This window comes from Lichenostomus cassidix, chromosome 7 (assembly GCF_008360975.1).
Source record: "Lichenostomus cassidix isolate B80296 chromosome 7, HeHo_3.0, whole genome shotgun sequence".
In the NCBI taxonomy this organism is placed as follows: domain Eukaryota; kingdom Metazoa; phylum Chordata; class Aves; order Passeriformes; family Meliphagidae; genus Lichenostomus; species Lichenostomus cassidix.
In genome coordinates, this window is record NC_139488.1 from 33,790,943 (window position 1) to 33,816,461 (window position 25,519).

A 25,519-nucleotide genomic window follows, 5' to 3' on the forward strand; every position below is an offset into this window, starting at 1 on the left:
CCCTCCATCCCTTCCCTGCCCCACACAGCCCTTAGTTACACACATGCAGAGCTCCTTTTTTCTTCTTTTTCCTCCTCTAAACTGTCTGTCAGGTGCCACTGCCTTGCCATCACTCTCCTAGCAGCTCCTTTGAGAGGATGAGGGCTGAGCTGCCCTCCTGCATCCTCTGCCTGCTCTCTGCCACTTCAACCTGTGCCTGCTGGCACTTTGGCCACCTCATGGGGCCACTCTCCCTTGAACATTGCTCTTGTCACTTGCAGCAGCTCCTTCTTCTCTTCCTGTCCTCTGGCTGCTTCACAGCAACACAGGGAAAGAAAAATACCAAAAACCCCAGACCATTTTACTATTTCTGCAGCTACAAAAACATATCTAGGCTATATGTTTGCTGCTGTTTGAGCCTTGAATTTAGGGGCAAAGGTTTTTGGCTCTGATTTTCTTTCATCCCATCAGAAGGGTTGAGAAGAATAGCTGGGAAGAAAGGGGTCAATATTCCAATTCTCATAAAAGTCTGCAAACATATGGCCTTTGCCAGCACAGCTGCTTTCCTGCCACCGTCTACAATCAAGGTTAAAACGCATGATGCTCATTCAAAGGGAAATGCAGTGGGAAAATTTTCACTCCACTGTTTGTGTAGTTTTATTTCCAAAGGCAAATTGAAAAGTTGCAGTGTATTTCAGCTTGGTTTGACCTAAATGGGCAACCAAATAAGAAATAAATGTCCTTTTGGGCTGAGTTTGACTTTGGATCCCTTTTGCTTCAGAAGCTGATGTGCCACAATCTCCTGCTTCTTTCTCAGACCAGACTCCTGGTGAGATAAAGTTCCATGAATCCCATTGTCTTGCTGGTGGAGTAAATAAACTGAGTTAGTGGAAAGCCCTAGAAAAAATCATTTGACAGTGTGAAACAGGGCAATGATACTGCAGGAACTGATGGATAGAGGTCAACCCTATTTTGGGTCAATATTAAGTGCTCTCTGGTTGTTTTGCTGGGCTTTTTTCTAGCAAAGAAGATGAAATGTTACAGTTCAAGAGTGCTTACTGAAAATGGAAATCCAGATAATAAACAAGCATTACTGCAGGGGTCTGGGCACACAGAACTCCAGGATGGAAATGTATCTCTCTGAATCACATTGTTAGTTCACAACTCTGACCCTCTTGCCCCTATATCTCTCCTTGCTGTTGCATTATATTTTTTGTGTTTTTTCTTTTTTTCCCCCCCTCCTCTGAAGCTTCAGAGGCTGAATAGGGAGGAACAATTTTTCTTGTTCCATATTCCTGAGTTCTAGCTGTGTGTAGGAGCAGGTGCCAATCAAGCTGGAATGGAGGGGATTGAGCAAACACATGGCTGGTTTGAGATAATGTTTATAAAGAGCAAAGAGAGATATCAGCTCTGTTCTATTCTAATTTCACCTTCATTCTCCTGTTTTCCACCATGGCAAACCTGCATTCCATGTAAATTCTCACCACTCCCTCTGCCATGTGGTTGCAAACACCACTGACTTCTTGCTGTTCTGCTGTCAGTTGTCTCCTTCACGGAAGTGAAAGAATTTGGTCTAAAGCCACTGTCATTACAACTATGTTTATATTCTCATGCCCATATGGAAAAGGGGGTGCCTTCTGAATTTAATCAGAGGTTTAAATTCTGCCACAGTGACAAAGGTAAAGACAATAATAAAAGAAATAATGATATATATACCTGGGTTCTGGTGAACTCAGAGATCATGTGTCTGATGGGGTCAGAGTCTGGGGAGCCAGCACGTGACTGTGGCTGTTTCTTCATGCAACAACAAGTATTTGCACAGGAGCTTCATCACCCTCCCTCTCCCAGGAACGGCTGCCGACCGCAGGGTAATGTGGTTTCACTGTAGAGGAGAAAAAAATGAGTTTTCGATGTAAAATTACTTTTAGCACCATAACGCTTCTTGACATGAAGGTCAATAAGTGCCTAAATTACTCTAAGTAACTGAGTTTATTATAATTCCTCTCTGTCACATTCCCTTGCTGCAGCTGTGACACTGTGCTGTATAACTTATTTAATTATACAGTGGTGGTTGCTGCTGTGCGTCTGTTGTCAGGGATGTTATGAATATTTAGATTTTTCTTTCTCTCCAGCTCTGTAATTTAAACAAATTCACTGAAGTGTATTTAACCTGAAGTAATCTAGGCTGCATGCTGCTTTGGGCTGTGCAGTTTTAGGAACTTCCTTCTGCAAAATCCTATTCAACCAAAGCAAGCTCTTTGGAGTAAAGAGGGGAAGAGAATCAGCTGTGCAGTTCTGTAGTTCCTCTTGTGTTTGTTTTCTAAACCAACCTCAATTACGGTGCTATTGGTGCTTTCAGTGGGTGTATTTTGACAGCCTGGACCTGTGCTGCAAGCTTCCCACTCCCACGTGTGCAAACCCCCAGTTTTCCTTCCCAAGGGCTCATTTGGACCTCATCCCCAGCATATCAAAGGTCTGTGGGCTGAGCTGTGTTTAGCAACCTGGGAAGCAGCTATTGGAGGGCAGGAAAGTGCAGGACAGGCTGTTTTTTCCAGGATTCTTTTCCCTCTGAGGATTTTGATAGAACGTAAAGTAGGGATTCATTGTGTGCCTGTCAGCACTGTGCTGGGTGGGAAGACTGTGAGTAACATCTTGGAATATTTAAAGAAAATGTTTAAGGGGAGGGTTAAGAGAAATATGTTTTTTTAAAAAAGAGACATCAAGACAGAGGGGAGATCCGTAAAGATACAAGCAGATCTAAAATAGGCCAAATTATCATTCTTATAATTAAGCCTAATGGACCTTCCTGAGAAAGTTTGATAAGATGACTTGCTAATATTCACAATTTTTTTTTAAATTTAGTCAGTAAATTATGCATAAAGGACAAATCTGAAATAATCACCCAGACATTCACATCACTTGTGCCTGACTAATTCTCATCCATTGTCTTTCAGAACTTTAAAATGGGAAATAAGTAGTAGGGGGCAATGACTGTGCTGATAAAGTAAGGAAAAATGACTGTTTTCGTAATTTAAGTTGCATGTGATCTTTTGAATAGGAAAGATTGCCTACAGTCATATGAGTTTTTACATTGAATCAGGGTGTAATACAAACAAGTCCTGTGGAAGAGTCAAAAGAGCAAAGAAAGAAGAAAAAAGTAAAATAAGATATTGATTTCACATCATTTGTTAAGTCAAAAATTGTAATAAAGTTTCAAGGAAAGGAAGAAAAAAAACTGCTCTAGTGGAAGCTGTCCCTGTCCATGGCAGGGGTTGGAGCAAATTGGTCTTTAAGATTCCTTCCAACCCAAACCCTCCTGGGTTTATATGAAAACACCTGAATTAACTTTTTTTAGAGTGGGTGGTAGAGACAAATTGTTTCTCTTAATTTTTTTTTCCTCATAGCTCTATGAAAAAAAAAATCCTTGTAAAGAGCCACATATATTAAAGTGGGAAATGCATTTTGCACTGTTGGCTCTGAATTTTGGTTTGAAGAGGTTACTGAATATTGTGTTCAGCTGTTCATATACAAATGTGTTTGCTCTACATGTAAAAAACAACAAATGACTCATGAATTATTGTAAAATAATTGCACAGGACTCTATTCTGCAAATAATAAAAAAATACAATAATGCCAGTCAGAGTAAACAGGGGGAAACCAACCCCAGAAATTCTGGGATTCCTCTCTATGAAGCCTAATTCCCACTCAAAGGACAAAAGTACTTTCTTATTCTGATCTCAGAAATGGATCTCTGGGATTTCATTCCTCAATAGGATTTTGATTGATTTTATTTCGGTAGATTTATCTTATTTCATAATGTTTGTATTAAATCAGATACCTCTGAGCACTTAATCTTTTCTAACTTCCAGATCTTTGTATTTAATATTATATTTGCTGTCAAAATCTAATATCAATAAGAATCACAATAAATGTAAGTCATTGATCAGATGCAGCAAACCCCAGCAATGGCAGGGAACCAAAAGCCTGATCCAGAAATTGCTGTCTGTAATAGAGACACCTATTGACTGCAGTGGGGTTTGGGTCAGGCCTCAAATGGAAACAAAACCCATCTGTGCTGGCCAGGCAGGTCAGTGGATGACCTGGGAAATGATGGCCATTAATCCACTGCAATAACTGGGTGTTCTTGCTGGAAAATGGTGACTGCTGAGATAAATAATAGGAAACTGTGCTGTGTTCACACGGTGTAGGGCAGGGCATCGACAGGCTGGATAAGAATATGGTTATGATACCAAATAATCCTTCAAGCATCCTTATCATCCACCTCCTGATCACAAATTCCAGGGCAATTACCTCAGTGGTCCCAGGAGATAAGTATTGGATTCTCCCAAACCTCCTTCAGGCTGGATTCAGGAGAGGACAGAGGTGATGGCAAAACCAAAGCTCCATGGTCTTTTTCCTAGGGACCATGGGGGCTGAGATCACTGAACAAATATTCTTAACTCAAGAGGGCTGAAAAGGCTCCTTCCCTTATTTCAGGAGGTATGTCACTAGGGATCAAAACAAAAAAATTCAAAAATATACAGGCATTAACTTGAGTGGGAAGGAGATTGTACAGAAAATACTGCACAGGCAACTGTGTGGTTCTTTTCCCTAGAAGGAGACAGGGAGACATGGTTTTCAGTTTGTCCTCTCAGGTTATTTTAAATACAATTTGCATTAAATACTCATTATTAAAAATAGAGGACTTTATTATGTATGTGCTGGACGTGCTTTGATAATGGGATCAGGACATCCATGCTGGAGTTGTAAATCAAACAAACAAGCCTTTGGAAATAAAATCTAGCTTTGCTTTCCAAGTGCTGATCCTAGTATTGCTTGGAAATAAACCCTCATTTAGTGGTTAAGCCCATGGGTTCTTAAAATTTGTAATTCAGAGAAGTGAAACTGTGAATTGCCTTCACACCCAACTACCAGTCTGGGTGTAACCATCTAGAAACCTGGAAAGGCACTCTGAGAATCAAGATGCTGAATTTCTTCTTCCCCCCCAAAATATTTTTGTCATTTTATTTTCCTTTTTACCATCTAAAGGATGATTAGGGCGAATGAGTGGGAATGATAAATTTGGCAACAATGAGGAGGTGTGAACAACCTGTGTGGAGACAGCATAAAAATAGGATGTCTCCAATAACTCCTAGGGGAGAGTGAACATTAGCTAAATGAAAACTGTTGTTTTAAAGAACTCTGCTGGTTTTGGGGTGTTTTTTCTGAGGGGGGAGAGGGTTTAAGGGTTTTTTTGGGGGTTGGTTTTTTTGTTTGGGTTTTTTTTTGTTTGGTTTTGGTTTTTTTTTGTTTTGTTTTTTGTTTTTGTTTTACTTTTGTTTGATTTGGTTTGGTTTTTTTTACTGCATTCTGATGGGAGGGGAAAAATTGTTACTGTGTGAGATATCAAGCCTGGAGGGGAAAAAGATGTTCCCATCATAAACCAAATGATTAAAGCAGGTAAATAGCATCATGCTGGCCATTTGGCCAGGGTATAAACAGGTTTGGGTTAATTGGCACCAAGGAGGCCGTGCTGTTTAGGGATTTATATTTAAATACCAACCATTGTACTTCCCATATGTGTTGACAAAGCTCTTCTCAATAGTCATCTGTTGTTCTATCCACAGCTTGTTTCTGGATAACTGTATTTAGGATATTTTGGCTTCAAGAAACGAGAGCTTATGGAAGATATGTGCTTAAGGAGTTTTCTTTCTCAAGCAGAGAGGAAAAACGATATTCTCTGGTGGCTCTGTGCTGCATATGATGAGCTAATCTGTCCTATTTCATCCTATCCCCTCGAGTGTTCCTTTGCTCCAAGACTCTTGGGGATGTTGAAAAGGCAGAGAATGTTGTGTGGTGTAAATACACATTTCTCTAAACTGGAGGAGCCACCAAGCACCTCGCTGAGCCTCTTGGCTGCCACAAAACACAGCAGTGAAATCTTGCCCTAAAGTGCAGAATATGTGTTGCAAACCTTCTCTGCCAACTGTAAGGCCAAGTGCTGGGAGGAACACAGTGGTGTCTGTGAGCATTACAGTGACAGGACTGTTTTCATAGCGAGATCGATGAGCTTGTAAATTCTGCAGTTCATTTTGGGTGTTCTCTTAGAATGCATAGTCTGTAATATTTCTGATTTCACTTGGGCTTCTCCCCAGCCTGAGGAGGAACTGAACTAAACCAGCAGGATATTTGGTGTAGCTAAAAGGAAATATTAATTCCAGGTCGTGATCTTGAAAGCTGTATTTGCCTGACACCTGCATCCTGCCTGCTCTGCCCTTACACATGAACACAGCCAAATACAAACACCCCCTCCAATTTCTGAGGCAAAAAATGCTGAAAGAGGCTGAACATTGCACAGCCTGAAAACAACTTCAGTGTGTCTGTGCACCTGCTATTCTTAGGAGCTCAGACTGCAGAAGCAATAATGCTGCCTCTGGCTTTGACATCTCCAAACTGTGAGTGACACTCCAGCGTTTGGAACTGCTGTCAGTCTGGCAGGAGAACTCAGAAGAGGCTGATAAAGCTTAAAAAGGGAAGAGCTTTGTATCTATAGAGGGAAAAGAAAAAAGCCTTTGGGGGTTACAGCAATGTGTTGCCTTGGAAATATTTGATCAGGTTTACCATTCTATTCAGACACTTTTCACTTTTTTAAAAAGCTTTAAATCAAGTAAGTTTGGGTCTTGAATGATGCAGCTTTAGTGGCTGCTTATCAGGCACTCGTGCCTATGCAAACTGCAGAAGCTAAACTGGCATTTCTGATTTTCAGGTGAAATTGAATGACCTGAAAATGGATCCATCTTCTGGTGTGCTCCCAGCAAGCATTTTGGAACAAACTGCCTCGCAGCTCAGATGCAGTCCCACGGACAAAAAACTCGCTCTCCACTTAGATGAAAAAGATGAGCTAAAGCATCTTCGTGAATGTTTCTGTGTCCCAAAAGTCAAGGATCTGCCTCCAAGTGAGAATTATAATTGTTGCGAGGGAGAGGGAAAGGGCTGGGCTTCACACCTTCTGCATGTGTTTATCACAGGTCTCTGGAAATCATCGTCACTTATGAGATAATTGAGCAATTGTAGTCATATCTGAGCACAGAATGTCCCTGCCGTCGCTAAATCAATCCATCAGCTTATTCCAGCACCAAAAGCTCTACGTTCTCGTTCCCATCCTGAATCAAATGTGAGGACACAGTACTTACATGGTGCTTATGCTGTCAGTCAGCAGCTTTGAACAATATAGTGACTGATTGAAAATTATAGGCAGAAGCATTTCTGTCTAATGGCTCGAAACGGCAGCGTCGCTCGGGATAGTGCAGAGCAGTTGCTTCCTTGGTGTGATTCAGTTTGGTATTATCTGTCCAGCTACAATTATTTTAGTTAATGAAAGAGGCAGCATATATGTTATGTGAACATTTATGTCTTATTGCTGGTGGTGGAGATATTTTCTTCCTGAGGCCAAATGGAATACTGTGCCTTGGAACAAAGAATTGATCTGAGCAAATAATTCATAATGAAGCCTTTTATTTGAAGATGTTTCCCACTTTCCTCATGAATTGCCTAAAAATAGGTAGCATGTGACTTCAATGTAGCTCTGTGAAATCGTTCTGAACATTTTTGTGCTTCTTTCCTCTTCCATAGGTTGTTTTGAGGAGCCTGAGGCACATCTGGGCATGGAGAGGGCTTGGTGTGGAGGCAGGAGGGGTGGAAAGGGAGGTGGTGGGCTGAGAGGGAAGCATTTTCTTTGGGTTAGCCCTCCCAGCTCACCAGAAATAAAAAAAAAAAAACCAACTCCAGTGGATTTTTTGTACCTGCAATTGCCACCACTTTTAGCCAAATTCATGCAGGAATACCAGGTGGGAGCAGCCACCTATGGAGACAGCAAGGTCCTGGTCTCTTCTCCTGCCTCCTAAGTCCTGTCTGGGCTTATTTTCATCTCAGTTACATGGAGAGCAAAAGCTGTGCTGGCTCTGCAGGCTCTGGGCACTGAAGAAATGGCAGATTATTTCCTTAGATGGTGAACACATATAGGAATAGTCCTATGTGTTCTCCTTTCCTGCCATGGGGAAACACATTTATTGCAAATCAAAGGAGAAAAAAATGATAAAACATTTTTTTCTTTTTTTCTTTTTTCCATTTTCTAATAAATGCAGATAATTTTCTGCAGATTTTCTTTTTCTGAAAGGCACAGTACTAATGGTAAATGAGAAATTACAGGTGCATTCACCAAAGCAAGTCCAGTAAGGAACTGTGACAGAAAACGGTGTCAATATTCTGAATTCCTGGACATCTTTTGAAACTGTCTCTGTCTTCAGTATCTTCCTGCTGAGCAAAGATGAGTGCTGGGAATGCTGTCTGCCCCTGCCCTTGGGACACAGCACTGATAAATCTCAGTTCCCTAAGTTCTGGGTATATTGGCTTATCTTTCTTCACATTCAAATCCTTGAGTGTGCTGTTTCTATTATTCAGAGCAGAGCTGGACCAAAAAAAAAAAAAAAATTGCAAATATTTAAACTGTCTGCTTCCTCCACGCCTCTGTAATTTTTCTTTTTGATTATTTTTCACCCTGGTTGCTTCAGAGAGTTTCCTAAACCCCATCTGTTTGTTTGGGTGTGACTATTCTGTACTCCAAACCCCTTCAGCTGCCCCTGTGGTGCTGCAGGATGTTCCACTGGAGCTGGAAAGGTGTTGGAGCACAACTCCCATGGCTCTGGTGCTGCTGCCCTTCCCCTGGCTGTGTGTGCTGCTGGACCCCAGCCCGAGGGGGAGTAGCTGGATCTGTGCCTGCACAGAGTCAAATGCCTCTCCAGAATACCAAAGGTCACTTTTCAATGGAGTTGCAATGATATTTAGTCCTGAGGCTGTGGGTATATATGTTTTAGGGAAGATAAGCAATGTACAGAGTAGCCCCAGTTGAACAGCGCAGAGAACACATCATTCCTGTGTTCCCAAATTGAGGGGTTTTGCCCTCCTCTTTTCCCTCCCCTCTCTCTTTTCTGTGCTTCAGCTGTCATCAGGAGCAGCTTCCCTGCTGCAGAACAGCAGGGGTGTAAATAGATATATATTTACATTGTGTGTCTGTACCACAGAGACAGATCTGCTGTGACATTTATCTGCGCCCAGGAGCGAATGCCAGATAACACATTCCTGAAGATAAATGTCATTACAGATATTAGCCATCAACTATTCTTTATATATTTACATAAAACATTACAATGAGGCTTTAAAACGAAACCTCACAAGAAGCAGATGAGAACATCCATAGGAGACAACAGTAAGATGACGTACAGGAAAGTATTTAGGAAGTCATTATAACAGTTTAATTTAGTTATCAAATCATAAACTGTCAGAGCTGTTTGTTTGTTGTATCAATCAGGAGGAAACCAGCAGAAGCCTAACTCCCTGCAAATCTCAGAGGTTTTATCTGCAGCAATGAGGGATGAGGCTCAGGTGAGCAAATAGGAAAAGATGACAGCAGAAGATTTAGAGAAATGTTTGGATCTCCTCTCTCTTCTCCTTGCTGACAGCAAAGTCTCTAACTCTGTCTCTGTGCACTGCAGGGAGGAGGCAGGAATGACTGGATGCAGTTGGGCACCAAATCACCCATCTGATTAAGGCTGTGGCTTGTGCTCTGTCACCTTGTAAGGGAGTAGGGCAGCATTTGGGTTTCTTGGGAATAAAAGATGCCCCCGAGTGAAAGCGTTGAACAGTATTACCCAGAGAAAGGCAGTGGTTAATCAGAAAAATCTGTCTCTTTGGAGGGCTGGGAAGGGAGGTACAGCCAGGTGTGAAAGAGATGATCTTTTATCCAGCTAAGGACAGAGATCAGATAAGTATAAGCAGATTTAGTCCTTCCTTTCTGATTAATAAACCCAATATATTTTTCCCTCTTGTTTGGACTGAGTATTTCTGACAGTAAACTTGCTTATTCTTTTTGGTTTAAAAGGTATAGAAGTGCATCTTTAATGTAAATGAATGGATATAATTAGTATGCAAAATAATGTATGTGATTAGACTTAACCAGTTTTCATGAATCTGAGTAAGTGTGTGAATATATTATATATTTTATTAACCTTAATGTAAATGCATCTTTTGATTCAGGTTACTCTAAGAACATATTTCAATAATTATTTATTTTTTTTCTTTGCTTCTATTTCCTCAATTGAGCTTATTTCCTGTTAGAATATTTCAATATATATTTCAAATCAACCACAGCTCTTCCAGAAATTAAAAGGGTCTGTATGGTGAGAAATAAATGTAATTTGGGGAAAGATAAGTGCTAGGCTTAGCAAAACAAATGTTTTACTGTGACAGTGTTTATGTTTATGACAGTGAATGTGGAATTGTTGGAGCAACAGGGTGTGCTGGTCAGGAGAAGTTGAGAAATTACAAAGATTTTGAAAAAAACAAGCAGCAATGGTCCAAAATGAGTCTTTTAGTGTTGGCAGGGAGGTGGAAGTAAAGCAGTTTTTTGTCAAAAGAAAAGAAAATTCATCCAGATTCAGAATTGATAACACACTAAAAAAGAATATCCAAAGGAACAGGGATAAAAGTGTTAAAACACACTTTATCAAAAAGGTAATAGCCTATCTTTCCAACTGTAAACAAGAAGTGTTTTTATCTAGAAAGGACTGTGGTGCAAGAAAATAATGCTTATAATTCCTCACCTGTTTTACTGCTCAATGAGTATTAGTGAGATTGAGTTCTGAATTCTTGAGCAAAGATCCTTCTCTCTAGTCCCAGTGGGAAAGTGTTATTGTGTTTCTTGGTAGGAAAAGAACTGTTAATAGAATCAATCTGGGGCCATGGATAATATTCATGCCTCTCTGTTTTCATTCATATTACAATGGAGATGAAAAACAGACATAGTATCTGCAAAACAGATTAGGCTGAGGTTGCTCCCTGACTTATGCTTTTTAAAAGCCTCTAAAACTTTAATTAAGAAATTACCTAGGTTGCCTATACTTCTGAAAAATGTGTTTCTGGTGAAATTCAGTGAAATTGGTAATTGTTAGTGCAACAGAGAGTAAGAAACATTTTCCAGGCTGTTTCTCAGCAGTCCTTAGAAAATTTTCACAGAGTGAATTGTGATCTTATAGTTCATTTTTAGTGTGTATCTTAACGTATTCATTAATTTGACCTTTATTCTGAGGCATCTTGATTATATTTACCAAAATTATATGTGATACTCGCTTTTGAGGTATTGTAAGCATGAGTATAGAAGAATGCAAATTATCACTTGCAGAGGGTCACCAGCACTTGTCCCTCCAAGAATCTCTAACATGAGAAATAACAGAAGAAGGCTGTGTTTGGATTGATAGATGATGACACAGGGTAATTAGATTGTTCAGAGCCTCACTAGAGCTTTTATTTATAAATTTCTACTGCCTTGCTTTTCTCCTAATCATTGAAAGGATTTGTCAACATAGATTTCCTCCTCCTCCTCAGACAATGACATGAAGTGCAGCCCACAGTATTTGCTGACAAGAGGAGAACTTTTGAGGCTGCCTTGAAAAATTCTTTGCAATGTCTACATTTTTCTAAATAGAGATTCAATTGTGCAGGGAGAACTTACATGAAAGACACAGATTTACCTAGTCTTAATTTTATATTAAATGCATGATTCAAGTAGCTTCCCGATCCAGGTTAGGCATATATTGGTGGTGGAAGAAAAGTGGATATCCTGGTTGGGTAATGCCTCCTGTAGGGAAAATGATGATAAGGTCAGTACCTGCGGGAACTTCTCACACAACCGCTGGGAGCTGGGATTTTCTGGGGCCTGAGCTCCCATCAGCTCCAAAAACTGTAGGAGGAAAAGGTGAATGATTGCTTGCAAATTGCCTGCTGTCCCCTTGAGATCCTTTGGAGGGATGTTCTGGGAGGGAGGTCAGGATTTGACACCTCTGTTCATGTGTGGGGAATGTGATGTCCCAGGGGATGGGGAATGGACAGAGCTCTGGGGGTGGGAAGGTGTGCTGATACTCCTGGGGTTACTCCCACATCTGCTGACCCTCCTGGGGTCACTCAGGAGTCACTCAGGTCACCACGTGCATTTTGATCCTGTGGTTTCCCTCCACAGCTGACCTGAGCCTGGTGGATGGAGAGGAGAGCTGCATATACTTCGTCGGGAATTCTCTTGGGCTCCAGCCAAGAAAAGTGAAAACTTACTTGGATGAAGAGCTGGACAAGTGGGCTCGAACGTGAGTACCTGCAGGGTGTGCCAGATGTTAACCTGTGCTTCATGGAGCACTTTATTTTGGGATCTTCCTTGGAAATGCTTGAACAGCAGAATAGTCTGTTAAAACCACTACAGCCCAGGAGTAAAACATGTTCAGTGTTTCCCTAGCACTGTTTAAATCTCTTTTAAAGGCAGGGGCAGTAAAGGTGGCAAATCCAGCTGTGATAAGCTGGGCTGTGCATGGTGGCTCTGCTTTGGCTCACCTGGAGGACCTGAGCAGTTTAACCATCATCACCAGCAGCATTTATAAACCCAAGACACACAAACCTGTTTGGTTGCTGCTGCTTGCTGCTGAATGTGGTTGTATTCCAGGCCCTGTGATTTCTTAATTAGTGTTTTTAACTGTGTGTGATTCACCCTGCAGGCCTTGCAATAGGCAGTTCCCCTTGAAATAGCACTGAATGCAGGGGATCCTTCTGCCAATGCTGGCAGGTTTTTGGCTCCTCTTAAACCAGGTCTCTGCCTGACAACTTCATTTTATTTAGAAAGAAACGTTCCTGTCTTCTCAGTATCGTCTCAGCAAGGAGCTGAGTGTGGATTGCAACAAGCTTGGCTGAATGAACCTGATGTGAAAGAACAGGATAGAAGAAGGACACATTGCACTGTTGGCATAACAAATGGGGAAATTTTTAATATACTGGGGAAAGAAAAAGTTTTTTTTACTCTTTATTTAGGTTTTTTTAATATTATGCTCTGTTTCCATTAAGAGTCTGTGCTTTGAGGTATCCAGCACCTGCCTGAGCAGCTGGAGCAGGGATGAGTAAGGAAAATGATGAGTAAAAAACAGAGAACTGAAGGTGGAAAAGGCAAATAACATCCAGATGAGTGAGTGAGCTGGGCGAGAGATGAACTCTTTTATAGGGTGCAGGATAAGAGTGGAACAGATGTGATTTCATGGTGAGAGAGCAGAGGAAATATGGAGAGGCAGAAGAGGAAAAATGAATTCTGCTAAGTGGGCAGCCTTGTTTCAGCAGGAACAGTGGAGATGGAAGCTTCTCAATGCAAATGTGAAAATTCTGTAGCTGCTCTTCCACTTGTTAATATATGAATGCTGGGAGCTCATCAATATCGTTTACTGTTTCCTGTTTATCACCTGTATTCCTATAGGTTAGAAGGCTGGAAATGAATGGGAATGAGTGGAACTTTGGGAAGAGATTGTTCCTTCTGGTTATTCAGTCAGCACAGCAATGCAGTTTCTCCAGTTGTTGGAAAAAATTGCAGCCCTGTCCATTTCTGTACTGTTATCCCACTTTATCAGGGAAACAGCTGAGCTCCCTCAACAGGCAGAAGTCAGATAACACTCTTGAAGTGATGTACTGGGGCTGTAAATGTATTTCAGCTCCTCCACTGTATCTTCTCCCTGGCTCACTTCTATTCTTGTGTTTGTCTTTGCTGCAGTGAAGGATGAGTTTTTCCTCAATGATTATAAAAACCTGGAGGGAAAGGGTAGGCAGAAAAAGCTTTCTTCAGATCAAAAGTGCCTTCAGGAAGTGTACCTAAGGGGGAGATAGGGCTGAACATTGATTTCAAGCCACTGGAAGAGAGGGAGCAAAACTAGAAAGGCTGTTTGCCAAAAACACAGCTTGGCCTTAAAAGCCTTACTCAGAATAAATCAGAAAGTTTAAAAACAAATTAAAACCAAAGAACCAACCATACCAAAATCCTCAAATTAAGATGAACAAAGAAATAGAATAAAAAACCTGCACCTAAAGCAACTGAGAAACCCAGGGTAAGTTCAAACCAATTTTGAAGAGAGCAGTGTATGCCTAGAGAAGGTGGTGAATGGGATGCAAAGGAATAGGTGATTGAAGGTACAGAAATGGGTGATTTTATTCCAGTCACCAAGGGCAGCTTAGCAAAATGCTGTCTAAGGTGGCAGCTGTCCCCAGCTGAAGGCTGTCCAATGGCTGGTGTGAGGGCAGTGTGGGCTGCAGTGGCTCTGGCACAGATAAATAAATAGCAAGGATCTAAGGAATGGCATGCAAATTAGGTACATCCATCAAGTCAGCAATGGTATAGATTCTGGCTTTCTTATAAATTGGTTTATTGCATTTGCTGTTTGTTGTGTCTCGGGACACATCTCAAATGGCTGTGAGTCCATTTAAATGGCTTTCACTGCTTATAGTTAATGGCAAGAGTGAAAAGGAAGATTACCCAGTGCTGGTCAAGGGCAGGGAAGCTGTAGCTTTATCTCCTAGTAGTGATGGCAACTCATTAGGGCAAAGCTGGGAGAGAAAAGCATGGAAAAGCCTCTTTCCTTGTGTTCCCTCTCAGTGCTTAGCTCCTTTCCCCCACCTCCACTTTAACTGGTGGGTTTTTGCTTTCTTTTCACATCTGCCTCCCACATACCTTCTCTGGTTTTGTGTTCTTCCTCTCCATATCGCCCATTCCTCTGGTTTTCATGCTAATGTACAAAGATTGCAAATCCAAGCCACTGGCATTCTTAGTGTGGATTAAAAAGGAGCCTTTGAGACTTCATGTTTCAGTTATGATTTCAGCTAAATCCAAGATTGATTGAATGAGGGGCAAAAAGGGATGAAGAGTTCTTCCCTCATGCTTAGCCAAGAGTAGCCAATAACCCAATGTTTTAAAAGTCCAAACTTCAAGGGACTTTTTTGGTTGGAGAAAAGCCAAGAGGTGCTTTGCAGTGCCTAGTTTTCCCTTTGCCCTGCCAGAACTGGTTAGGTAATTAAAATATTTTATAGAATCATTACTGTGTGTGAGCATCCTCACTGCAGCAGGCAGTGTCTCTCACGTCCGAATAACTCATTACAGTGGAACAATTAAAGCAGAAGGGAGCCTGCTGTAGCCAGTTGTTGTGCTCTTGTGAAGAGCTGGCAGGGCGACTGGGGAGTGGGGAACCTGCTGCATGCAGGTCTTGAGGGTTGGAGCTGTTAAACTGTGCAAAATTAGGACTGAAAGGAAAAATGATTGTCGTCTGTGGATGTATCAGTGTAGGGGAGGGAAGGAGCCACTTATGTGAAAAGTGTGTTGGCACAGTAAATATAAACTAGAGATTAATAAATTGAGACTAGAAATAAAACTATGTGTATAGTTCTGAGCATTGAAGCAGTCTGGCAAGAGGCTGCCATGAACAGAGTAGAATAACAACCTCAGTCTGAGGAAGGCTTTGGAACACTTGCAATAGAAAAGCCTATTCAGAGAGAGTCAGAAGGTGTCTGGTTCTATGTGCTGAAGGAATCCTGCAAGGTGTGAGAGCCCTGCAAGCAGGAGAGCAGCCTGGCCAAGCCCTGGGTGACAGAGCCACCCCTCCTGCCATGCTCAGCACTCAGCACTCTGCCTTTCAGCAGGTTCTGTGGCAGAGCTGCAAGGGCCTGTTGTAATACCCTGGGTTTTTTACTTTTGTCTTTAATCTACTGGCCCATACTGTCCTTTTTCTTTTGATATGTCTTCCCTTTCTTGGCTATTTCTTTGCTTGAAACCATAGTCCAATTTAAGAGTCTGTACTGGCTCATTAAATGCCTTGCATCATTTTTGGCAAAGGAGCAAGAAGAAAATTTACACTTGCACAAGATTTGGATGAGCGCAGAAGATTCCTGAAGATGGCAATTAATTTAAATTCCTCTTCTCACCGCCTTTGAAACCCTGGGATCATCCCAGAAAATGTGTTTCCAGCTCCCCTAGCAAGCTTTAAATCAACCAGACCTCAACGAATAAAACGTGGCATTGTGATTTCCTGCCAAATGGAAAATAAAATGGTAACCAACTAAAAATTAATTTGCACAATGAGATACTCTCATAGAAGTAGAAGAACTATCTGTTTGTCTGATGCTCTCTGATTTGGCAGGTGAAGTTTTGTATCCATTAATTTGGATACCTCAATTTAAATCTCTTTTGCTACCCAGGGTACAGTTGGGGAAAAAAGGGATGTTGGATCTCCATGTCTAAGGGGAATGCCAGGAGCACTGCACTTGTGTCCTTAAAGATTATTACCCCAGTGCCTACCAGAGCTGGGAGAGGGGTGGCATAATATACAGAGATATAAATTCTCTGAGGCAGAGCATAGAATTTTACAGCCTAAGTGTAATAGGATGTATTGTGCCATCAGCAAAGTCTACAGAGTTTCATGTGATTAAAATAATAAAAAAAAAGGGTCCAAGAATATGCTTTTAACTACCATTTTAGAGGCAATAATTTTTGTCTCTTGGCGTTTATATTGGCCATCAAGAGGGAGGCAAGCTGCAAGCTGTGCCATAATAATAATAATAATATGAATAATAATAAATGCTGCCTCTCCCTTCTTTCGATATGGTTAAATGTCTATGTTTTCTTCTCAAAATAAAACGTTCTCATGCCCAAAATCTCACAACTGTTTTCATGATAACTTGGAAATTTATTCTGAAATTTTGATAGCCCTGTGTGCTGATAGAGAGAACTTTCATTAGTAAATTCCCATCAGGATGACACTAATGGCTATAAAATCAGGGAAAGCTAATGAAAGAGAATCCCATAGGTAGTTAGGACTTATTTTTCCCATCTTATTATGTTTGCTATCCTCTTTCAGAAATACAGATTCCCTCAGGCTGGGAGCCACTGAAAATCTTCGGGGGTTTTATTTTAACAGTCTGTATTATCCTAAAGTCCCTTGATCGTTATATTACAGTTTAGAATAAGACAGGAAATTACCAATAAATGTCTTGCTGTTTGTGAAACATATACCCCTGTCTTCAGGGGATGCAGCTGCATTGTGGGCTGATAGAAAGGAGGACATTTTAGCACTAATCCTGCCCCTCACAGCATTTCCTCCTCTCCCCACCCACTGCCTTTATTCCTCATCTCTGAAATGTTCTCGTTAAATGAGGGTTATTTCACACTGCCCGCACTCTGCTGTCGAGGACTCATCAGAGAGCAATTCTGAAAAGGAGAAAAGCAGTCAGCTGCTGTGGCATGACCTTATCCAAACTGAGGAGCAGGGTCCTCCTTGTCTGGGTGGGATTGGGCTTGTTGAGAGTGGGGATGTTACTTTATCTGGGAGAGATGTTCAGCTGTACCTGTGCACTCCTGCAGCTGTTACCTTAACCTAGCCCAGAATTAAATGGTGTTTTGCAAGGAGGAGAGGCTTGAAGTGGTTAACACAGCTGTGCTTTTTGCAGCAGCTCTCCTATTCTTTAGGGTTGTGGTTCTTTTTGGAAATATCCCTGGGAGGCGTGAATTAGACCCAAGTCAGTCAAAAAGGCTCTGACTGTAAAACGCCCAGGTAATTTTTGTGGGAGACAGAATGAAACTCCACCTGAGAAAGGAAAGTGTGAGGTGGATAGGGAAAACCAATCTTTCCAATAGCCTTGAGGATGGAGTAGTGTCTCATGCACCCTCCTTTCTCATGTCTCAATCTGCCAGCTGTCCTCCCATCATTTTGAGAGAACGTTGTGTGCTGATTCTTCTTTAAAAGGTTTATTACTTTTTTTCCTTCTTTTTTTCTCACATCAAAGCTTCTAGGGTTTCTTTTGCTCTCCACCCGACTTCCTACTGGCTTTGTCCTTATTTTGAAACAGCTTTACTCAGCCTCATGCAGCCTGGTGTTTCCAACTCCACAAGTACCCCATGGTGCTCAGCAAATATGAAAATCATCCAGTGTGAGATGGGAGCCCAGAGCAATGTTGCCCTGGATTAGCACCATTATTACTTTTCTCAATCTGCCTCCATTTGCATTTAAATCTGTACTCTACACCCTGCATGTTTAAGAAACCAGGCAACTTTTTATTTATATATGCATGGTGGCTACCTTAGAAGTTTTCTTCTGTCTCATAATTGAAGGAAAATTTAGCTTAGAGCACTTAATCCAAACTGGATTTATATATCTGCCACTTCAGAGCAGCAGCACACTTGGGTTTAAGGTGACCATATGATCCCCTGTAGACAGCAGCAGTTTGCAATAAAAAGTTTTTAAATAGCCTTTGTCAACCCGAAAAGCTTTATGCACACTTAGACCTAGAACCATTTTTCAGGGAGAAGAGAAGCAATAAAAATTAGCAAGCAGCTCTGTTGATGCAGGGAAGCACCTGCACCTGGTTTATGCAGAAGGGTGAGATCAGACAGAAGAGATGCAGGAGGATGGAAATTGTTTCTGACAAGAAATATTCCTGTCTGGGAGCAAGGCAGTGGTTAAGTCTATCATCCTCTGCACCATTTAATGTCCATCCAGAAGTGCAGGTTCTGTGGGGTGATGTGAGCCTGGGTTTGCAGATGCCATCCCTCACTGGGATGCTCTGTCCCAGTGTGCCTCTGCCCAGAATCTTCTGGGATTGATTCAGCCACTTCCAGAGGGCTTCTGAAAAAGCTATCATCTTTCATTCTGAGGAATTTCTAGAGGAATTTTGGGGGGCAAAATAAATAATTTTCAAGCTACTGAAATCCTGTCAGAGACCAACAAATAAATTGTATTTGCTACGAAGTTTAATGGCGTGAGAGAAGTGTTGTGCTCAGCTCAGGCAAGTCTGCTCCTCCTCATACACCCTCCAAATGTGGACTCTCCACATCAGGTATGATTCTTAAGACTGATCCAAATAGAATGCCTCACATTTCCATCATTTTTCCATTCTTTTTCAGAGGTGTCCATGGCCACTTCAATGGCAAACGCCCGTGGGCTTTGGCAGATGAGTGCATCCTGGACCTGATGGCTGAGCTGGTTGGTAGGTTTGGCTGCAGGGGAAAACCTTTCTCCAGAAATAAAAACAAATTTGGGTTCTTTCAAAACTCAAAAACCTGAAATTCTGTAAGCAGAATTTAGTTCCTTTTAGTCTTTTGTGTTAAAGTAGGTTTTCTTGTGCATGGACTAACATTGTATTTTAAGGCTGTGAGTGATTTAGGAGATAAATGTATGTGATAATGTGTGGCCATATGCATATCATGAAACTAATTGCAGCAGAGGGTTTCTTGGAGCCTCATAAACCACTTGGACTAACACGTGAAGCTCTTTTAAAGGGCACTTGGTACTACAGACTCTCAGTCACCCTCCCAGATGTAAAATGATGAACTTTCCCCTATGAAAAATGATTTCTATCTAGACATTTTCTGCTTTTCGTCTTTTCCCTGCCACTAAATCCAGACTCATATTTGAGAGCTGCTTATGTCAGTGGAGCAGCTGATTGGGCAGGACCTGCTATTGATGAGCTCCCATTGCCTTCTGTACCCCCTGAGGAGCCTGCAGAGCTGCAGGACTTTGGCAGGAAGTGCCTCTGGTTATTCTAGAGATGGAGGAGCCCTGGAGACTCCTCTGTGTGAATTTGCCATGAAAGCAGTTGTCTGAGTCTGAATGCAAATTTCCTCTATTGCTTCTTACTCTGTGTAGTTGCTGAAATAATCTTTCACTGGGATTTCCTTCAAAGTTGTCTCTGAAGGGGGAAGAGAAATTATCTTGGCAGGGTTTTTCTCCCCAACCCTCCCAGCTGTTGTCAAGGCTAGGTTAGCAGATTTTGGGGAGATTTGGCCCATATTTCAAAGTAGGTGTTGAAGGCAACTCTCAATAGTGACTGTCAGGACTGAATTATCAGGCATTCATTTGTGCCATCACAAAGGAAAAATATTATCATCACGTTGACCTAGTGTATTCTAGATATTGTATCGTAATTTCTCCTCCAACTGCAGACAAGTGTTCAATGGGAAAATTATGGTTTTGCTCCTTCAAGAAAAGCAAACAGGGTCGGAACAATTGGGAGCAGACACATTAAAGAATGTTTCATGACAAATTTATTTATAAACTTATAAATAAAATCCCTCTCTGAATTCTTTATGAAGTTTCCAAATAGCTGAAATAGTGGGTGTTATTATTGGAGCAGAACAAATGCAATAAATTATTGTTGTAGTTGGTCTATCCATGATGTAAACACTGAGATAATGTAAATATTAGTGTGGCTACACTGAGCATCACTGGGCTATGTAGAAAACCTGCAGAATGAAATAAAAAACCCCAAAATGAAGTTTGGGGTTTGTGATTTTGCAAGTTGCTATTGTTGTATCTGGTATTGCTCAGGAGGTTAAGAAATTACTACTCCTGCTTTTATTACACTCAAGGACAAGCACAGCACCCTCATTTGTTAAGCATCATAGAACCTAAAAATGTGAAAATAGAAAGGGTTGGAGGGTGTTAAATGCTGAATGCAGCTGAGTTAGGGGGTTCTCCAGTATGAGCCATCTCACTTGGCCAGTAGATATTGTTGCTCTGGCAGGGTACAGCTGGGAAAGCTGATTTGGAATTCTCCACTGCAAACCTTGAATTTAACTAGCTGGGCAGTTGAGAATTTCTCTTCAGTCCTGCTCCCAGTCACCCAAATTAGTAAACAAGGGAAGACCTTTGATGTTTGTCACATAACCAGGAGAGCCAAGATTCTTCAAAAGACAGCTGGAAGCTCCTGAATTTTCATCTTTCTCTGCATCACCTTCTGTGACTGTCTGCCTCTGCTTTGTTTGCAAAGTGTGGAGCCCATGGCAGGCTGAGCTCTGACCTCCTGCCACTGCCACTGCCAGCATCCCTCTGGCCTCAGCTTTGGGTTAAGAGTCACTGCAGAAAGCAGGGAATGAGGCTGAGACCTATTTTCCCTTAACCATCTGTCTTGTAGAGGCTGCCAACTCAGTTTCTATTTTAATATTAATTTAACTAAAAGATGCATTCTTGGTGTGAGGAGAGGGGAATGAGAGCTTTGCTTAAATTTCGTCTAACTGTTTGTCCATCTCCTTACTTTCCTTTTATATACCAATCTCTGTGTGGCACTGGTGCTTTTATATCACCATGGCCTAACCACAAGGAACTTATTATAATTTTCTTCATGATAAAAAAAAATTTTAAATTTTCAATAAAAATTATGACTGTGGTCACCCTACCATTAACCTAATTTTTTGCTTTTAAAACTGTTTCCTGAGAAGTGTTTCCTAGTCCTGTTGTTTACCTCAAAGATAAAGGGCATGGTTTGGATTTTGTTCTCCAGAATTTTTGGGCCTTGTTTGATTGAACTGTAAAATGTGTTGGGGGCTCAAATCTGGCCCTCAAATTAATGTGTGGGATTTTGTTTTGAAAATATCCTCAGGGGCTTTTTATCCAGGTATAGGTGAGTGATTTTTAGAATACAGATGAATTAATATTTCCCAAATAATGGATGCATCATAGTAAATTCCAATTTTTAAAAAGGTAGGTAATAGTAAAGAGGCTAAAAGGATAAATGGAGGGGGAAAAAAAGCTATGTTAAAATGCTCGTTTCCATGTGGCATTTCAAAGATACATGAAACGGTTTGGGTTGGAAGGGATCTTAAAATTCCAACCCTCACAATTTATGTTTAAGTACCATTTTCCAACAAAAAATAATATTATGTATGAGTATGTAGTTGAATTAATTCTGAATTTACTTTCTTATTGACATTAATGTAGGAACAATGATAGAATTATACCATGTTTTTTATTACATGTTGAACATGTAATGGAGGAGGAGGAAAAATTGTCATTTCTCACCCCTAAGCAGTAGCAAGAAGTAAAACTCTTTGGTGAGATTTATTCAGGAATGGACCAAAGACTGTAAAACACCTTTGTCTGCTTAATGGTTTATAGTGCACGAGCACCTTGCTTATTAAATGCAGTCACATTTTCTTGTTCAATGAAAGTTACAGTAGTAAATACCTTGTGAAATGAAGAGTCAAGGTCAGTGGAGGCCAAAGCTTTTTTTCTGTGCTCACACCAAGTGGCAGAACGCAGTGAAGGCAATCTCTGCTTCTCCTACCAGACTTTATTAAAACATTACAACCTTGGCAGGATCACCTTCTGATGGAACAAGATTAACTGTGTGGCTGCTGCTGCACGATGTGCTCGGGCAGGTCTCTGTTGAGGGAAGACTGAATGCTGAGCAGATTTGGAGTGACTTTGACTGATAAGGATTATTCGAAATAACCCAAATGTTTTCGAAATTGGGGCCCTTAGCCTTTTCCCAATCATTTTACAAAATGCTTTTTACTTACTCCATCGAGGATGAGCCTTCCCCGGCAGTCAGGGAGGAGAAGGATGGCAGTGTCTGCCTAACGCAATCATAATTGTCTCTGAAGTTGTACTTTGCAAACGCTGCTTCCTTTTATTAAAGAGGAGATTTATCACGCAGAACATACAGGTTTTAGCCTGTCCTGGAGATATGGTATAAAGTTAGGAAATAAGGAAGGCAAACATAATTTTGTCTCCCGTGTGCCGGGTCTTTGAATATTGTAATAGGTTAATTGGATCACAGAAAGGTTGTTTTCTGAAATGCAGTGCAGGTTATAAAGGATAACAGTTTTCCAATGACATGGATGAGGTTTGTTTTGTGGGCATGAAATTCAATAATGGGAGGCTTTTAATAAATATATAATTTACGGAAGACCAAGACTTACATGACAAATGTAGTGTCATATTTAATTTGGGATGCTAGCATGCAGCTAAAAGTGATCTACAGATTAACCATTTGTTTTATACAAAACCAGCATAGCAGGCAGAGGATTGCTCATGCAGAATTTGCTGTGAAAGCCACAGATTTCACAGAAGGAGCACAGGGACAAATAAGAACAATACCATTTCTTGATCCTGTCCCTTTTTTCAGCCTCAAGAGTTCCATAGAAATATTAAGACTGCAAATAATACTGTTTTGAGCTGCAATCACTCTCTCTAGCTGTCTCCTGTATCTGCAATAGAGCAGCCCCAAGGTGACCTCTTCCAGCAGCATGGAGCCTGCAGATGCAGTGCTATCAGAAGAAAGAAAAGAAAGCAAAGGAGAGGAGTTTAAGTGAGGAAAAAGGCTTGTTTTTCCCTGTGAAGAACTAGTCCTTCATATATTTCTTTCCGCAAACTTGATGATCCTGGTGTCTAAAAGTGGGAATTTATTCACAACATCTCATTTTCATTGTGCTTCATCCCCTGGACTGATCATTCCCAATCACTGATGACTTTTTGCCAAATCCTTCTATCCAAAACTTGGAGATTTCAGCAACACATGGAAATATCCTTGAACACCTCAATGAGAGTGGTACTTGGCTTTTCCTGTGGTACTTGGCTTTTCAGCTGGCAGAAGCTGAGGCCTGCTTGGGAGGAATTTTTAAATAAATTATAATTATAGATTTCCATGTTCTTTGGCTATATTTGCCTGTATGGAGTTGAACCCATGGTTATGTCTTTTTTCCTAGGCTGACAAAGCACTCACTCCATGAACTTAAACTGTTTGGTTTGGTGGCAGTGTGTCAGGTGTGCCCCAAGGCAGGGACAGGAGAAATTCAGGATTCAGCTTTCCTTTTCTTGTGGCTCCCCTTACCCTCTTATATCCCCAAATCATATTTTCCTTCCTCTTTATTGATTTCAAGGGTGGCTGTTGCCCTCCCTGCCTGCTTACCTTTGCCTTCATCCCTCCCTGTCTGCAACTTCTCTCCACATTTGGTGAATCCTCAGCTGAGTGATGACCAGGACAAGGTACCTGAGCCCATCTCCCACCTGAAGAAAACTCTGAGGACATTGATATGTCCCAAGGGTGAATTTCTGCTTTTTGGCAACAGACATCAAGCAAACCAGAAGGAAACAGGAATTGATTTTCTCCTTATTTTGGTGCCACCCTGCCCAACACAGTGCCCTGTCCTGCCTAGAACCTTTCACCAGGGGTTGACAAATGCTGGGGAATTTGTTACTAAATACTTGCTAACAACAATTAGTTGTTACTAATTAGCTCTGCCTGTGATCAGCTGTAGCCCAAAGGCATCTGTTGTTATCCTCCTTGGAGCAATGTGGTCATGGCTTCTTGTGAAGCTGCTGCATTAATATTGGTCTGTTATCTCCAATAGGTCAGTTTTGCTTGTATTTTTTTTTTTTTTTAATTAAGGATGAGATTTATCTTGACATTACAGTAACCACTTCCAATAGATGATTATCTCAATATGTTTTCTCACTCGTGTTACACATGAACTTCTGACAAAAATAAGTCTTCAAGCCTTGCTTTACATAGAGTCTTTGTGACCTGATTTGTCTGAGGTATTCATGATAATAAATCCACTGGTGGTTTTCTGGGAAATGGAAATACTTCACTGTTTTTTTGTTTTCTGTTTCTGACCTGAAAAAAGAAATATTTTCCTGCCAGTGCAGTGTGAAAATTAAGACAAGAAATCTTTTTACTTCACTCTGATGACACCTCAAACGTTCGTTTCCTTTCCAGTCTTTGGAGACATGTTGACTAAACTCATACTTTTGCTTTCTCACCACTTTACTGTATTTCTCTGAAATTTTAAAGAAAAACTCCAACCACTTTTAAAACTTTTTATATTTTTTATTATTCCAGGGGCCAAAAGACAAGAAATAGCCTTAATGAACGGGCTGACTGTTAACTTGCACCTCCTTTTGGTATGTCTTTACAATGTATATTTGATGTTGTGTTGACAAGTATTTTTCTCCTTTCTCTGTGTGTGTAAGCAAAGTGCTTGCTGAGGACCTCACAGAGACAGCACTGGGTGACAGATTAACTTTTTAAGCCTTGGGAGTTGTACCTTTAATAATGTATGCACAAGACCTGGCCTGACTCAATACTAAGCAGGAAAGCTGGACAGAGAAATATTTTCAAGGACTCTGTAGGGGAAGTTGCAGCTGTTTTCACATGTATTGTAGGTCAGTTACTAGAGAAAACCTTATTATTTGAGAAACATTTACAAGTAACTTCTCAAATTTCAATTCCACACCAATTTTCAGAGTTAAGGAAACAGGAGCTCAACACAAAGCTGTAATGTCAGTCAAGCTTAGAATGCAGTTGCCTACAAGAGGTGACACTTAGAATTATGCTATTTTATATATGCCTAAAATGTGCCAAAGCACTTTGATTTTCATGACATAGCAGCCATAAATGTGTCTCATTTCTGTTCAGGTGTCCCTGTGGCTACATAAAGCCTCTCTCTGGTTCTCTAGTATTTCCAAAGATTTGGTTCATCTGAGTGTAGGTGTGAAGCTTCACTTTGTGTGGTTCACACAAAAAGGTTTATCACTTGGATCTGCTCCTCTGTGATGTGTCTGACCTTTTTAAATTAAGGAACCTGCAGCAGGGCTGGATGGGCTCAGTACAAGCCAATTCCAGTGGCTTCTCTGCCCTGAATTAAGTGCAAATTTCTCGAGTAAACAGTCCTTGCAGAACATTGTGTAACCCAAGCTAACTTGAGCAGGAGGGCTTGTAAGTCTTCCTAGTCCTCCTTGCATAGTGGACAGCCCAGCTGGCCAGGAACTGAGATTAAAAACCCACCCACCTGAATTGGCTGAGATCAGGGTTTTTCAGAGGGCTCAGTCCTTTGGTCAGCCTCGTTTCAGAGTAAGGAGTGATTCTA

At 41.1% G+C, this 25,519-nt stretch overlaps 1 protein-coding gene and 1 long non-coding RNA gene across 6 annotated transcripts in view; one reads left to right on the forward strand and one right to left on the reverse strand.

Annotated features, from left to right (window-relative positions):
* Positions 1 to 624: 624 nt before the first annotated feature.
* On the reverse strand, positions 625 to 2,407 carry LOC146434931 (uncharacterized). Of its 2 annotated transcripts, none has more exons than XR_014853545.1 (3): positions 2,310 to 2,407; positions 1,696 to 1,861; positions 625 to 841 (listed from the first exon to the last, which is right to left on the reverse strand). It is a non-coding gene; the product is annotated as an uncharacterized LOC146434931 (long non-coding RNA). The 2 variants fall into 2 exon arrangements; XR_014853544.1 differs by lacking the exon at positions 2,310 to 2,407 and adding an exon at positions 2,150 to 2,271.
* The window catches only part of KYNU (kynureninase), a 58,226-nt gene continuing 34,482 nt past the window's right edge, over positions 1,776 to 25,519 (forward strand). The window contains exons 1-5 of one of the 4 annotated variants that reach the window (XM_085067138.1): positions 1,776 to 1,847; positions 6,746 to 6,935; positions 12,050 to 12,170; positions 18,776 to 18,858; positions 24,493 to 24,554. In XM_085067138.1, the coding sequence (XP_084923264.1) occupies positions 6,767 to 6,935; positions 12,050 to 12,170; positions 18,776 to 18,858; positions 24,493 to 24,554 (435 nt within the window). In that variant the 5' untranslated portion in view covers positions 1,776 to 1,847; positions 6,746 to 6,766. The other 3 variants (XM_085067141.1, XM_085067140.1, XM_085067139.1) reach the window with 3 other exon arrangements.